Consider the following 15,422-nt stretch of genomic DNA (forward strand, 5'->3'; position numbering starts at 1 on the left):
GGTTTCTCGTTCTCATGTGGTTTACCCCAGTGAGACATGCCTCTTCTTTCATTCATGTGTGACATGACAACTAATCACTAGGATTGGTTCTCACATACTACAGTGCCTTAGAGAGGGAACAAGGTGTGCTTTCTGAGGGAGGCAGGTCTTTCATGATATGGCTTCAGAAATCACTTATGCAGAAGTGAGGATCACAAATGAATCCAACGCTTCGGGCACCCACTCAAGATGTCCTGCAGGTAAAAAAACAAAACAAAAACCCTTTCTGTATTTATACAGGAGGATAAAGGAATGGTCATTCACAAAGTTGGGTGGTATTTGTGACTGGTTCTTTGAGTGCTCCCATCTGGTATTTTACTGGAGTCTCAGCTGTTTAAACTGTTTGTAGATTGACTTGAAGAGCTGTAGAGTTGTACAGTGTGAAGGAAAAGCTTTCTCGGCGTGGCTTTTGCTTTTGCCATTTACAGAAACTAAACCTTGAATCTTGCTGCATTTCCTGCTCTATATAAATGAGCATACATACATTTTTTTTCTGAAAATGAAATAATATTATTTAATAGTGATTTCTTCTCCCTATGCATGACAGTATTTTGTGACTTCATGAAGACTGTTTCTGTGTTGAGATTTCATCTTGAAGGAACTTTTTTTCATTTATCCTATAGATCAGAGCAGAGCCTCTTACTTGATAGGCAGGTGTTGTGCCACTAAATTGTACCTTAGTCCAGGAAGTTTCTAGCCATGTGATGGTGGCTAGCAGACTAACCTTATGCTAAAGTGGTGGACTATAATTAGAAATATTTATCTGTTATTATATGTGTCTTTAATGTTTTGGCAGCCTGTAAGTTATTTAAGTATACAGTGCTGACTCCACAGTAAAGAATACCAAGAAAGCACAGAAAAAATTTATTAACAATACTGATGTAAAGAAAAGTCATAGGCCAGGTGGCAGTATTTATGTTGTGTCCTCATGTGGGAAAACACATTATGTGCACATACCTTCAAGATTTACTGCAAGGGCCAGGTTTGGTCTAATTCTAGCACTGGGGAGGCAGAGACAGGAGGATCACTGAGAATTTGAGCCCAGTCTGGTCTACATAATGAGTTGCAGACCATCCAGGACTACACAGTGAGATCCTAGCTCATTCCACTTCCCTTCACAAAAAAGCCAAAACAAACAAACAAACAAACAATCCTCCATGAACATATATGAACCAAGCATGTGTATATCTATCTATCTATATATCTATATATATCTATATCTATCTATATCTATCTATCTATATATATTCAAAGTATTTTTCAGATCTCAAAATATAAGTACCAGTTATTCTAACAGTGTAAGTTTGTGCTTTTATTTTTTTTGTTACTTGAAATGTTCATTTTACTAGTAAATTAAGTGTCCTTGAAAAAAAAAAAGGGAGAAGAGGAGAGTGGAAAACAAGAAACAAGGATGGAACTTACTTCTCATGAAATGAATGTGCTTCTCCTTCTAGCTCCCAGAGAGAAACGTATCCACCATCTAAGTAAGCCTGGTTCCCCCTCGCTGCCTTTTACATCCCTGCTGGTACTTTTCCTGCTGCTGGCAATCACATTCTTAGTTGCTTTTATCAGTAAGTATTCCAGATGAATCAATAGGGCATGTCTGCCTTAGATGAAGAGAGGTTCTACTGCAGCAGTTGGCATTTAAAGGAAATATGAAGTAATATTCTCTGGAAAAAATAATTCAAAGGATTCCATTGTGACTTTCTCTTTGTCCTTGAATTTAACTATTGTCTTGGGGGAAAATGGAATCCATTCTCAGTTGGGAAACTAAATCACATGTATGAGTGTCTGTGTGGGGTTGTGGAATGAATTCTGTGGACTGTTGTCTTTATTAGACTGGGAGGTCAAACCTACATTTTCTCATTGGCATCAAGATGTCACACTGTATGTGTATGGGGCTCCTTCATCTAGTGTGAGCTTGTGGACAAGAAGGAGCTAGGAAGAAATTATCCAAGAAGAGTTCTTTAGCTAATTCCTAGCTATTTCTGTCCTGGCCAGTATTATGAGACATCTAAAAGCAACCCGAGCAAATGAGTGGATTTCTGTTCATCAAACATTTACGCACTTATGAAAAACTTAAAAATACACAAAAGTAGTATATTTAGGATGTTTTACTCATTCATTTGCTCACTCAGAATTAAGTAATAGTATTAATATAGTAATAGCATCCATTAATGTATATCATACGATGTGTTAGACAGACCAAGCCCAGTCTGTTTCAAGAAATTTAGAGGAAAGTCAATGAATCAGTGCCAGCAAGGTACAATGGCACACTCCTATTATCCCAGCTACTCTGGGTGTTAGATAGCAGGACAACAATTATGGGGCATGCCTGGGTTATATAAAAGAATCATAGAAAAAAAAGAAGTAGTGTCTGCAACATTGTCTGGGAAGTGTTGTGCTGAGATAGTTTTCCTAGAAGAGGTGACACCTAGAACTGTGGGTACCAAGAATGTCACAGAGGGGTGATGGATTGGCAATTTTGGCTGATCTCCACTGAGTAGCTCCTTTGGCCCTAGCTGAACTTAGGCACGTATATGTGGTCAGTTACCAGTCCTGGCAACTCATCCTCTGAGGAGGAGGAGGCCAGCTGGAATGACTAGCAGTGTGGGTCACCTTTATGTGAGTCCTTAGGAGGGCCTGGGCTTGTTTACATGGCAGCTTGGAGATTTCTAAGATTGAGGGTGACCATGAGCCAGGCTCTCAAAAAATTGAACTGGAGAGTCGATTAGAGCTGATTTTGCACATTCTCTTGGCCAGCTCACACATGAGACTTCACTTTTTTTTTTTTAATTTGAACTGGGAATGTTGCAAAACCACATTGCAATGGCGTGTGAATACAGAAGTTAAAAATTGTGGTAATTTTTTTTGCAAACCACCAATGCCATGGAGAACCATTGTTCTGTTTCAAATAAAGAATTCGTGTAGCCATATTTATGTTATAGATTGTGTTTTTCCGGGATTCCAAAAAACAAAGAAATAAACAAGAGGGCTAATCTGTAACGAGATCTCTGTAATGAGATCAGTGTCTGGAGAACATAAGAGGCGGCAGCTTTGAGAGGTAAAGAGAACAGGACCCAGGGGATAGATGCTTGATGAGGATGGAGATCCAGGGATTAAGGGCTCCAAGAAGTAACATGTGACTTCAATATTCGTATGACAAAACTCACCAACTGTGAAGTTGATCAAAGAGATAGAGAATATAATATAAGTTATATGTTTAAGTTGGTAGATGTTGACTTTAGTTTTAGGCATATTGAGTTGAGTCTTAGGCATATTTGTGTTTAGTGAGCAAAAAATTCCATGTAAATAGGCAAAAGACAAGACCATAGCAATATATGACATTACTTGAGAAGAATTTTGTATTAGGAGAAATCATAATGACAGGATTGTAGAAAGTGTTAAATTCTGAAGGGGTCAATGGATCGAGAAGAGAAAATAGAAGGCAAGAAGTGATAGCCAAAAGGTAAGACAAAACCTGACAAAGCAATGGTTTAAAGGCTGAGGGGAAAGAGAACTGGGCTCAAGTATAATACCAAGAAGGCCAATGAGGGCCCTGGGATGTTACTGAATACCCATTTCAGAACTGGTGTTGGAGAAACAGAGGAAGAAAAAGTGATGGAATAGAGAGACAAAGATACAGACAAGAAAGTGAAGAAATTCAGATGTAGAGGGAGAGGCCATTCAGTTTAATTCTGAGTGAGAGACAGTGTGGTACATGGAGGAGCAACTCAGTCAAAAAGATGTGAGTTTGAGGAAGAAAGCAATGCCCTGCATACACTTGTTGGTTTTTTCTTACTTCCCATTCTAAAATAACCTATAACTACTCAGAATTAGCAAACCCCCTTTTCTCCCAACAAGAAGGTAGTTCACATCCTTAAATATGAGTGTCTATCTCTGCTTCATCTCCCTGAAGCATTAGCATTTTCATTTACATTCAGCATTGAAGGGTGTGGCTCACTCCCTTTAGAGCCATGATAATGGACCCATCCTGCATTTTAAGTCACTCATGTTTCTTGAGTTCTGAGTGTATTTGTGGTTTCAAATGAGAAGACTGATGATTCCACTGACTATAGGGTGATGGGAATTGTAGTCATGCTCTGTCGACTTAGTAATGTGGATGCTGTAGATGTTTGTACCAGGAAATAAAAAATTAGAAAGACATTTATCATGAAAATGAGTGGTTTTGGTTCTGTTTTCTTCCAGTTTATTTTCAGAAGTACTTTCAACTTCTTGAAGTAAAAAAAGGTATAAAAGACATAACTCACAAGGAATTGAACTGTATAAAAAATGTTTCGCTCATGGAAGGTAAGAATTAATGTACCTAAGTGTTTGGTTGCTGCTGTAGAGTGTAATAGTTTCACATAAATCTATTTTCTCTCTGTCTCTCTTTTTCACTTATTCTCTCATAAATTACATCCCAATCACCATTTCCCCTTTAACCACTCCTCCAAGTCACTGCCTCCCACCTCCCCTCTCCCCAGATACATATCTTCTCTGTTTCCCTCCAAAAAAGAAGAGGCCTTCCAGGGATATCAATAAAACCTGGCATAACAGGTTACAGTAAGACTAGGTACCAGATCGCATATCAAGGCTGAACAAAGTAATCCAGGAGGAGGAAAATGGTCCCAAGAGCAGGCAAAGTGTCGGAGACAACCTATCTCTACTGTAAGGAGTTCCACAAGAACACCATGATAGACAAACATAACATATATGCAGAGAACCTAGTGCAGGTCTGTGTGGGTTCTGTGATTGTGGATTCGGTTTCTGTGCACCCCTATAACCCTTGCTTAGTTTATTCTATGGGCCATGTTCTCCTGGTGTCCTTGAATCCTCTGGATCCTACAATCCTTCCTCCCCCTTTCCTTCTACATTCCCCAAGTCCTGTCTAATATTTGGCTGTGTGTCTTTGCATCTGTTTTTATCAGTTGCTGGATGAAGGCTTTCTGATAACAGTTGGGCTAGGCAAGGATCTATGAGTATAGCAGAAAATCATTAGGAATCATTTTGTTGACTTTTTTTCCAGTTGTGTTTTCTTCTATCCTAGGTGTCTGGGCTATTCAGTCTTAGTTCCTGGCTATCCAGGCAGTGTTGGACATGGGCTCCCTCTTGTGGTTTGGGCCTCAAGTTGGACCAGCCATTGATTGGCTACTCCCACAAGTTCTGTGCCCCCTCAGCACATCTTGTAGGTCAAAGGTTTCATGGCTGGGTTGGAGTCCCAGTCCCATCTCTGGGACCCTTGCATGGTTACAGAAGGGAAACAGTTCAGGCTCTGTATCACCCATTACTAGGAGTCTTTACTAGGGACACCCTTGTAGATTACAGGGAGTTTCCATTTTACTAAGTTTCCATATTGCTGCCCCAAATCCCACAGTTCCAGTCATTTCTTCCTGTATTCACTCTTGATCCCCCAACCCAACTTATACCACGCTCCACCTGGCACTTAGTCTACCCACAAGATCTATTATAGTTCCCCTTCCCAAGGAGATTCATGTCCCCCCCTCCTTGATATTTAGTCTTTCTTGGTTTGTGTACTGTAGTAAGATTATCTTTTAATTAACAGCTAATATCCACTTATAAGTGAGTACATACTATGTTTGTCTTTCTGGATCTGAGTCACCTTACACAGAATGATTTTTCTTCTAGTTCTATCCATTTGCACGCAAATTTCATGATGTCACTTAAAAATAGCTGAGTAACACTCCATTGTGTAAGTGTACCACATTTTAAAAATTCCATTCTTCATCGAGGAACACCTAGTTTTTTTTTTTTTTCCAGTTTCTAGTTATTATGAGTAAAGTTGCTATGGACATAGTTGAACAAGTGTCCTTCTGGTGTTATGGAACCTTTTGGGTATATGCCCAAGACTGGTTCATCTGGGTCTTGAGATACATTGATTTCCAATTTCCTGAGGATCAGCCATATTGATTTCTTTTCTTTTTTTCTTTTCTTTTTTCTTTTTTTGTTTTTTCGAGACAGGGTTTCTCTGTGTAGCCCTGGCTGTCCTAGAGCTCACTCTGTAGACCAGGCTGGCCTCGAACTCAGAAATCCGCCTGCCTCTGCCTCCCAAGTGCTGGGATTAAAGGTGTGTGCCACCACCAGCCGGCTATTGATTTCAATAGTAGCTGTACACGCTTGCACCCCCACCAGCAGTGGAGAAGTGTGCCCCTTGCTCTATATCCTCACCAGCATGAGCTGTCACTTGAGTGTTTGATCTTAGGCATTCTAATGTGTGTAAGATGGATTCTTTATGTAGTTTTAACTTGCATTTTCCTGATGGCTAAGGATATTTAACACTTCTCTAAGGGGTTCTCAACTATTTGATATTCCTCTATTGAGAATTCTGTTTAGATCTGAATTTTTTGGTTTGTTGATGTCTAGTTTCTCGAGTTCTTTATATATTTCAGATATATTAGCTCTTTGTTGCATGTGGAGTTGGTGAAAATCCTTTCCTGTTCTGTAGGCTACCATTTTGTCCTATTGACAGTATTCTTTATGTTAAAGAAGAAACTTTTAAGTTTCATGAGGTCCTGTTTATTAATTGTTGATCTAAGTGTGTGTACTATTAGTGTTCTGTTTAGGAAGTTGTCTTCTGAGCCAATGTGTTCAAGGCTATTCCCTACTTCTTCTTCTATAAGGTTCACTGTGCCTGGTTTAATGTTAAGGTCTTTAATCCACTTGAACTTGAGTTTTGTCCAGGGTTATAGTTATGGATCTATTTGCATTCTTCTACATGCAGACATCCAGTTAGACCTGCACCATTTGTTAAAGATGCTTTCTTTTTGCCAGTGTATATTTCTGGCTTCTTTGTCAAAAATCAAGTGTCCTGGATTAACATACTAAAAATGGCCATTTTACCAAAAGCTATCTACAGATTCAATGCAATCCCCATCAATAATCCAATTCAATTCTTTATAGACCTTGAAAGAATAATTCTCCACATCATATGAAAAACATAAAACCCAGGATATCTCAAAGAATTCTGAACAATATTAGAATTTCTGGAGTACTGCCCTTAAGCTTCCCTGGACTGCTTCATCAGAGGCTGTTCAGGAGGCCTGACACTGGGAGTTCTCACCCACAGCTATAGAACTGCAGCCATGGGCTGTGTCTACATGGGCACTGCAGCCACCCTATTCAAGAAGGGCAAGCTGGAAGTCTGAGGGTTCTTTGCCACAGCCAAGGTTGATCCTGGTTTTCATGGAATTGCTTTGAGTTTCTCTCCATTTAACTTGATGTTGGCTATATGCTTCTTGGAAATTGCCTTTATTATGTTTAGGTATGTCTTTTATATCCCTAATCCCTCTAGGACTTTTATTATGAAATGCTGTTGGATTTTGTCAAAGGTATTTTCTTCATCTAATGAGATGATCTCTTTTTTTTTTTCTCTTTCAGTTTGTTTGTATGGTGGATTACATTTATTGACTTTTACATATTGAACCATCCCTGAATCCCTGGGATGAAGTCTACTTGATCATGGTGGATGATCTTTTTGATGTATTCTTGGATTCAGTTTGCAAGCATTTTATTGAATAATTTTATATGTGTGTTCATGAGGGAAATTGTTTTGTAATTCTTGTTGTTTCTTAAATCTTTGATTTGGGTGTCAGGGTGATTGTGGCCTCATGAAATGAATTTGGCAATGTTCTTTCTGTTTCTATTTTGTGATCTAATTTGAGGAGTATTGGTGTTAACTCTCCTTAGAAAGTCTGGTGGAATTCTGTGCTAAAACCGGGGACTTTTTTTTTGCTAGGAGAATTTTAATGACTGCTTTTATTTCCTTATAGGTTATAGGTCTATTGAAATTGTTTATCTGATCTTGATTTAACTTTGGTAAGTGGTATCTATTGAGAAAATTATCCATTTCTTTTAGATTTTCCAATTTTGTGGAATAAAGTTTTGTAAAGTGTGACCTAATGATTCTTTGAATATCCTCAGTGTCTGATGTTATGTCTTCCTTTTTATTTCTAATTCTGCTAATTTGGATATCATCTCTCCATCTTTTATTTAGTTTGGGTAGGATTTATCTATCTTGTTAAATTTCTCAAAGAACCAGCTCTTTGTTTCATTGATTCTTGGTATTGTTGTCCTTGTTTATATTTTGTTGATTTCAGCTCTCAGTTTATTTAATGCCATCTCCTTTTCTTGGGTGTGATTGTTTCTTTTTATTTTAGGGGAGAGGGATGATGGAGGATTGTGTTTGTGGGAACTGAGGGAGTGAGAGACTCCACAGGTGGGCTCCTTACCTATTCTTCAGGCTAGCAAGTCTGAAGTTGAGTAGGCAATGTCTGCCTGTGTTGTCTGACAGTTCCAGTAGATTCCCTGGTTGCTTGTACTAAGAAGTGGAGTTCACATATACATTTATATCAGACCAGAAAATCTGACATGAACATCTCCATTTGTTTACACCAGTCTTTTTTTTTTTTGTACAAATCATTCTAGTGGTCCTATATTTCTCTAGGATTTGCTTATTTCTGAGCCATCTCTGCCCACATACATATTTATGCATATATGAATATGTATAGATATATACATAATCTTGAAGAAAATGATGAAGTCCTATGTCATGAATAAAAATTACTTAAAGCTTTAATAGAGTCTTTGAGAACATTTTTAAATTAACAGATTTCACATGATGATATAAAGACACTGTTTTAACCCCACATCTATACATACTGTCCCCTATATAGCATCTTATAAAGGCATTCATGGTTGCTACGATTAGTGAGTGAATACTGACTTCAACACTGATTGACAATCATGATGACTAGACTTTCATCTGGGACACCACATTGTATTTAGCTGTCACATCTCTTTAGTCTTCTCTCGGTTGGGATATGTTTTCAGAAGATCCATGATTTACATGATTCTGATTAGTAGGATGACTGATCTAGTATGTTATAGGATATTCCTGTATTAAAATTTGAGTAATTATTTTTGAGGAGGATGACAGGTATGAAATCCTAGTCTCATCACATTGTACACAAGATCTAAACTATAAAAATTATTATAGACTGTTGATATTGCCTGATGGTCTACTTAAAGCATGCCATTTAAAGTGTACCTTTTTTTCATCATCTTAATTTTTTATTTCTTTTTGTAAAATTTATTCATCTCTCATACAATACTTGCCAACTGTAGCATGCCCTCTCTCCACTCCTCTCAGTCCCAACACTTCCCCTATTTACCAGATCCATTGCTCTCCTGTTTCCCTTCAGAAAAAACAGGCTTCCTCTGCTCATGGGACCCCTTTTCTCCCAATGAGTTATCTCAAACAGCCTTGATATGAGGGTTTATGTTCATCTTCATTGCATCTTGCTATGCAGGGTTCATTTGATAAAAGCATACCATTTAAAGACTAACCACTGGTACTGGATAACCAATTAGGTGGCTCATCCATGGAGAAGATTATTTCTTTGTCTTTTGGTGGTTTTTGGTGTCTTTTTGTAGCTTTTATAACAATAAAAATAGGTCATGAATTCCTGAGGTATTATATCTTACATTTATCTCTAGAATCTTTGTAATAATTTTGTGAAATATTTTTTATCATCACTAATTTAAAAGTCTCCTGTTAGAATATTGTTGCCATGATTGTTGACCTGTATCATTTAAATACAATGTTTTATATATATAAAATGAAAATTTCTGGTTCTTGGAATGATGAGTTCTATTCTTTGGATATCCAGATTGTTGTGTGTTATGTCCTGAGAGTCTCGGTGTTCTTTACACTCTGTTTTTTTCCGTCTTTTTCTGATACCACCTCAGCAGAACAAAGGACCCTGACATTAGTGATAATGAGTTGGACTTGGGTTTCTTAGCACCTGAGGAGAGAGGGGCTCCTGCTGCATCTGGGAGAAGCTGGGAGTCCCAGCTTCCATGTGGGTGTCTTCACACAAATAACTTTAAAATGACTTTATTACATTGCACTTACATTTCCTTCTTCCCCCAAAGACAAAGTCTGGAGCTGTTGCCCAAAGGATTGGAAGCCGTTTGGTTCCCACTGCTACTTCACTTCGACTGACTTGATGGCATCTTGGAATGAGAGTAAGGAGAGCTGTTCCCACATGGGTGCTCATCTGGTGGTGATCCACAGCCAGGAAGAGCAGGTACATTGGGAGATTGCAGGACCTGGGTTCAGCAGGTTGTCTGCCAGTTTTTACTAAGAGGGCGTTTTTGTTGACATGGGTGTTGGTGCTGTGGCAGAAGACTTTCTAGTAGATAGGCAGGAATGGTTGCTTCAGCCTTTGCCTTCTACACTTTGGTCCTGCTTAAGTGGAACCAAACAACTTCCAAAGAACCATGGCATCAGAAATGCAACACAAGAGGCTGGAGGGAAGGACAAAATGCTTCTGTTTGAAGGACCAGCTTGTGGTTTCAGCACTCTAATGCTTCCTGTAGAATCAACTGCCTAACAGAGAAGGGAGCAGGGAAACAGGACCCAGTTTGGAGGATCAGAATCTGCCATAAGAAATGCAATAGCTGGGGTTTGAATGGAGCATGATTAGATGTGCAAAATTCTCTCATGTACAACTGTCGAAATGGTGTTGGTGAAGAAAGAGGGGCGTGAGTCTGAGATGAGGATTCATTATGATCATGGTCAGAAATTGGTTCCAGTGTCGTTAAACATGAGTGATGATTTCAGCAGTGTCCTGATCATCCAGAGAAGATGTGCACTCCTGTGGGGTGTCTCCTAACCCTCAATCCTTTGTTTTCCAATTTCTTTGTGACCAGAAAAAAAATTAGTCAAAATATCACATGTATCTCTAAAATATAAAATTATTATATATTAAAAATATTTAATGGCCAATAGAGATGAAGTATGATTTGATTATTGTGTATTTGTATATGTACATCATACTGAATCCTATAATTTTGTATCATTAAAATAATTTTTAAAAGATCTTACAAAAAATTCTATAACAGAAAAAGTAGTGCTCAGTCTAGCTCTATCTTTCTTTCCTCTTAGGATTTCATCACTGGGATCCTGAATGCTGATGTTGGCTATTTTATAGGACTTTTGGATGCTGGTGATAGACAGTGGCAATGGATTGATCAGACACCATACAGTGAGAGTGCCGTGTGAGTGTAGAGTTACATAGAGGAGTCCTGGGTCCTGTAGCATGAGGGGAATTTATGGTGTTCCAGCTGCTGGTTATGAAGCTAAAATAGCTCCATTGTGGTGTAACTGCAGGGATGGAGTAACTTTTACTCTCTCATGTGCTCATAACAGGAGTCCTATGAGATATTCCGGGTAGAGATGAGGGAGTTGAGTTTGAAGAATGTAGAAGTTAAGTACCCAACCAAGGTCTTTATACATAGATGTGTTTTATTATGGTTTCAGTCTCTCATCTACATTTTTAAAAATAGGATTTAATTTGTTTTTATTCATGTGTATATATGTGTATTTTTTGAGTGTCTGCCCTGTGTATTTGGGTGGCCTTGGAGGTCATAATAGGGTATTGGATCCTCTGAAGCTGAGATTACAGGTTGTAAGAAAAACTACAGGTGGGTGCTTGGAAGAGGACCTTTACATTTTATGGAAAAGCAGCAAGCACTTTTAATATCTGAGCTATGTCTCCAGCTGTCATTTATATCTTTATAAGAAAAATTGATGTCAAGGTCATAGCTGATTATTTCTTATAAATCAAAGGTCCTCAATCTAATTTGTAGTATTTCATATTTATGTAATGATTTTTTATGTAATTATTTAAAAACTCTTAATATCTTAGTATGTTGCCATATTCTGTTTTGATATCTGATGTGAGAAATATGTAGTGTGTTGTGTTTTAAAACAAAATTCCAAATGTTTGATTTTTACCAATGAAGATTCAGCAGCAAGATGTTGGGGTGAAAGCCTGCTAGCTCACAGAGGCAGAGGAAGCAACTAGCTTACCTTCCTGCTCAGTTGATGTCTCAGAAGTAAAAAGTTTCTTCTCCACTCTGTCTTAAATACCCGACAAACTCAACATCCCTCCTTTCTACTTTCTGTGCATCTCCCTATCTATCCTACAGACTTCCTCTCACTCTCTATGGTATTTTCTTATGTTCATTTCCTATCAGTTGGCTGCTTCCTCCACCTCTCTATGGCTAACTTTACTTAATCGTGGTTACAGAAGGCTCTTGGATGAAAGATGTGTGCTAGGACTGAGCCACACCACAACAACCTGTTTACAATAAACAGAAAGCTCTTGGATTAAAGCCTCATCACCGATAGAAACAGGTTTTTCCAGTTCATAAAATTGGGGTTCATAATATGATCAAACAACTTGCAACGATAATGAGGTTTTTGTTCTCAATTTTCAGAGAAGACAACTAGGACTCCAGAATTTTAAATTATTTTTTTTGAAGACAGAAATAAGTAGATTGTCTAGAGATCTTAACTAGTTCTCCAGTCTTCAAAATAGTTCCATTGGGAAAACTATTAAAACATGAGAGTAAGGAGAGTCCTTTTTAACATCTAAATAAGCACAATGGGTTAACTGTCCCCTGGCACCAAACATAAGAATGAAGAAATAGCCTCTGAGATGTGTGTCCTGGGAGAAGGGTTAAGTAACAAGCTAAGAGAACATCGAGTGCTATGGGCCCTGTTACCCAGGGAAATGTGAGATATGTGTGATGGAGAACACTTGATTTATACTTACTTGAATCTCTACAAATTCCAATCTCATCCTCAGACTTGCTTCCTCTTGTTTCCTCTTTTCAAGCATTATTGTAGGAAACACCCTGAAACTCTTTTCTCCCTTTCAGATTCTGGCACCAAGGTGAGCCCAACAATGTCTACGAGAAATGTGTTATAATAAATCATCGTAAGAACACTAAATGGGGCTGGAATGATATTCCTTGCAGTGATAAACACAAGTCAGTTTGTCAGATGAAGAAAATGTACTTATGAATCACACATTTTCCATGGGCATGAAATTTCATTGTTATTCACCATTACATGAACATCTGGAAAGTTCTACAAGTGGAAGAGATGTCCAGAGAATTTAAGTAGGAAACAAATGGTTATGCATATAAAAATGATCCACATATATCCTTGTATATTTATCCACGTACTCAGTCATGAAATGAACTTTCAATGAGAATTTTCTATGTACCATCGACTCTACAGGGACCCATTTGTGCACACATGGTGCTTTGCTGCCAACTCCCCAAGCTTTCATTTACTCATGCCATTGTATGTTATGTTCCCTTGATCTGTTTTCTGTCTTTAAATGTATCTTTGGCCTTACTGACATTAAATTGAGAAGTAAAATTATATATTATCTATCTATCTATCTATCTATCTATCTATCTATCTATCTATCTATCTGTAATTATTGTTAAATAGTTATCCAAAGCAGGTTAAAAACACCTTCCAGCACTTACCATAATTGCTATTGTGTGTGTGTGCATGTGTCACACTTACAGTCTTTAAAACAAATTCAGATATACAGGATGGTGCTAACTATTGTCATTCTATTGTACCATGGATCTCTTTTATTTTACCTGGCAGTATGTGCCCTTCATCAACATGTCAGCGCTCCCAGCACCCAACCCTTTACAACCATGTATTCTTAGCTCTAATTCCTGAGATTATTTGATAAATTATTGTCAGTAATTATTGTAATATCTTACAGATTATCTCCCCCATTTAATTTCTTTAATGAATCATGAAAAGTGGAAGGCCCAGTCACCAACATGCAGTGATTCCTGTTTTGTGTGTTGTTTAAGTGATGTTTAAGCCCAATTCTGGATTACAGTTTAGACTTAGATAAATAAAGAATGAAAAAATAAGGCCCAACTTGCTAATGTAGCTACAATGCTGACTTAAAAAAGTGTGAATGCACATAACTAGTATAAAATATGAGAAATATAAAATAGTCCTTATTAGATATATGAGAACCACACTAAAATGCCTTTCAGTAAATAAAATTTAGCATGTTTTGACAGAAGAAATTCTGACTAAATTGTCACAGAAAAGAAGAATATAGACAGTTGCCCCCTCTTTTCAAACATTTCCTGTAGCAAGCTAATGGTGAGAGATGGAAACAGGCAAATCTTGCTCAGCCCTGAGCTAGTTCAGACATGTTCATGTAACCACTTCCATAAGTCAATATGTGAAATAAAACTGTGGCAGCCTCTGAGGCAGCATTTTCATCTTTGTGGGAAATCGAACATTATTAACTAAGTCAAATCTTCTCTTTAGAATAGGAATGCAGGAATAATATTCTCTAAGCTGGAATTGTGATTTTTTTTTAAAAAGGATCATATTCACTTTTCCATGAGTCAATTTTACTCGAACTCAACAAAATATTCTGCCAGCCCTTCACAATCTGAGTTCTGATGTACAATTGAAATCATGTACAGGTTAAAATCATGAGAGTTTGTTTTTAGTAAGTAGGCAGTGGATACTAGTCATACATAGTCTCTCTAAGGCAAGGCATTAAGTCCACCTCTTCCCTTGTCTTATTAATCCCAGTAAAGACCATTTTTGTTTTAGGGATGCTCAGATACTCCATTAGCTTCCCCTCCCCCAGAAGATGTCTTTGTGCTTGGTGACGTTTGTGTGAAGTGATTCAGTCTATAATTGTACTGCCTCTCACTCCCATAGGGTGTCCTTAGGCATACTTCTAAACAAAAATCTTGTCTTTTTAAATAATAAATTTATTGTCATCAAAATCATCATTAATTTATTCACTGCACATTCAGCTCACTATTTCCCCCTGGTTATACCCTCCTACAATCCTTTCCCCAAACTCCTCCCCTTCTCCTCTGAGTGGGTGGGGACACCCTGGGTATCCCCCAACCCTGGCATACCATGTCTCTGTGGGGCTAGACACATCCTCACCCACTGAGGCTAGACAAAGTGGTCCAGCTAGAAGAACATACCCCATGGATAGACAATAGCTTTTGGGACTGTCCCCACTCCAGCTGTTTGGGACCCACATGAAGATCAAGCTGCACATCTGTTATGCATGTGAAGGGAAGACTAGATCCAGCCCATGTATGTTCTTTGGTTGGTGGTTCAGACTCTGAGAGCTCCAAAGTTTTCCTCATAACACTGCTTTCATTGTGTCCCATAAGTTTGGGTATATCATGCCTTCATTTTCATTAAATTCTAAAAAGTCTTTAATTTCTTTCTTTATTTCTTCCTGACCAAGTTATCAGATAGTTGTTCAGCTTCTATGTATATGTAGGCTTTCTATTGTTTTTGTTGCTACTGAAGATAGCTTTACTCTGTGGTCATCATCTGATAGAATACAGAAGATTAAGTTAATGTTCTTATATCTGTTGAGGTTTGTTTTGTGTCTGAGTATATGGTTGATTTTTGAAAACATACCATGAGGTGCTGAGAAGAAGGTATATTCGTTTGTTATAGGGTGAAATATTCTGCAGAT

At 38.0% G+C, this 15,422-nt stretch overlaps 1 protein-coding gene across 1 annotated transcript; it reads left to right on the forward strand.

The window, feature by feature from the left end:
- Positions 1-14,652, forward strand: LOC117715378 (C-type lectin domain family 4 member A-like). The gene is made up of 6 exons (XM_034512165.2): positions 1-239; positions 1,494-1,610; positions 4,249-4,350; positions 9,994-10,148; positions 11,009-11,121; positions 12,790-14,652. Exons 1-6 carry the CDS (start codon positions 158-160, stop codon positions 12,932-12,934), a joined length of 714 nt encoding a protein of 237 aa, XP_034368056.1. The 5' UTR covers positions 1-157; the 3' UTR covers positions 12,935-14,652.
- The last annotated feature ends 770 nt before the right edge of the window (positions 14,653-15,422 follow it).

This window comes from Arvicanthis niloticus, chromosome 9, assembly GCF_011762505.2.
Source record: "Arvicanthis niloticus isolate mArvNil1 chromosome 9, mArvNil1.pat.X, whole genome shotgun sequence".
NCBI classification, from domain to species: Eukaryota; Metazoa; Chordata; class Mammalia; order Rodentia; family Muridae; genus Arvicanthis; species Arvicanthis niloticus.

Bases quoted from the DNA above. Each gene is read 5' to 3' on its own strand.
- LOC117715378 (XM_034512165.2), top strand. From the start codon at position 158: ATGGCTTCAGAAATCACTTATGCAGAAGTGAGGATCACAAATGAATCC. The intron at 1,611-4,248 runs GTAAGTATTCCA...GTTTTCTTCCAG, and splicing joins ATTCTTAGTTGCTTTTATCA to TTTATTTTCAGAAGTACTTT. The intron at 4,351-9,993 runs GTAAGAATTAAT...CTTCCCCCAAAG, and splicing joins AAATGTTTCGCTCATGGAAG to ACAAAGTCTGGAGCTGTTGC.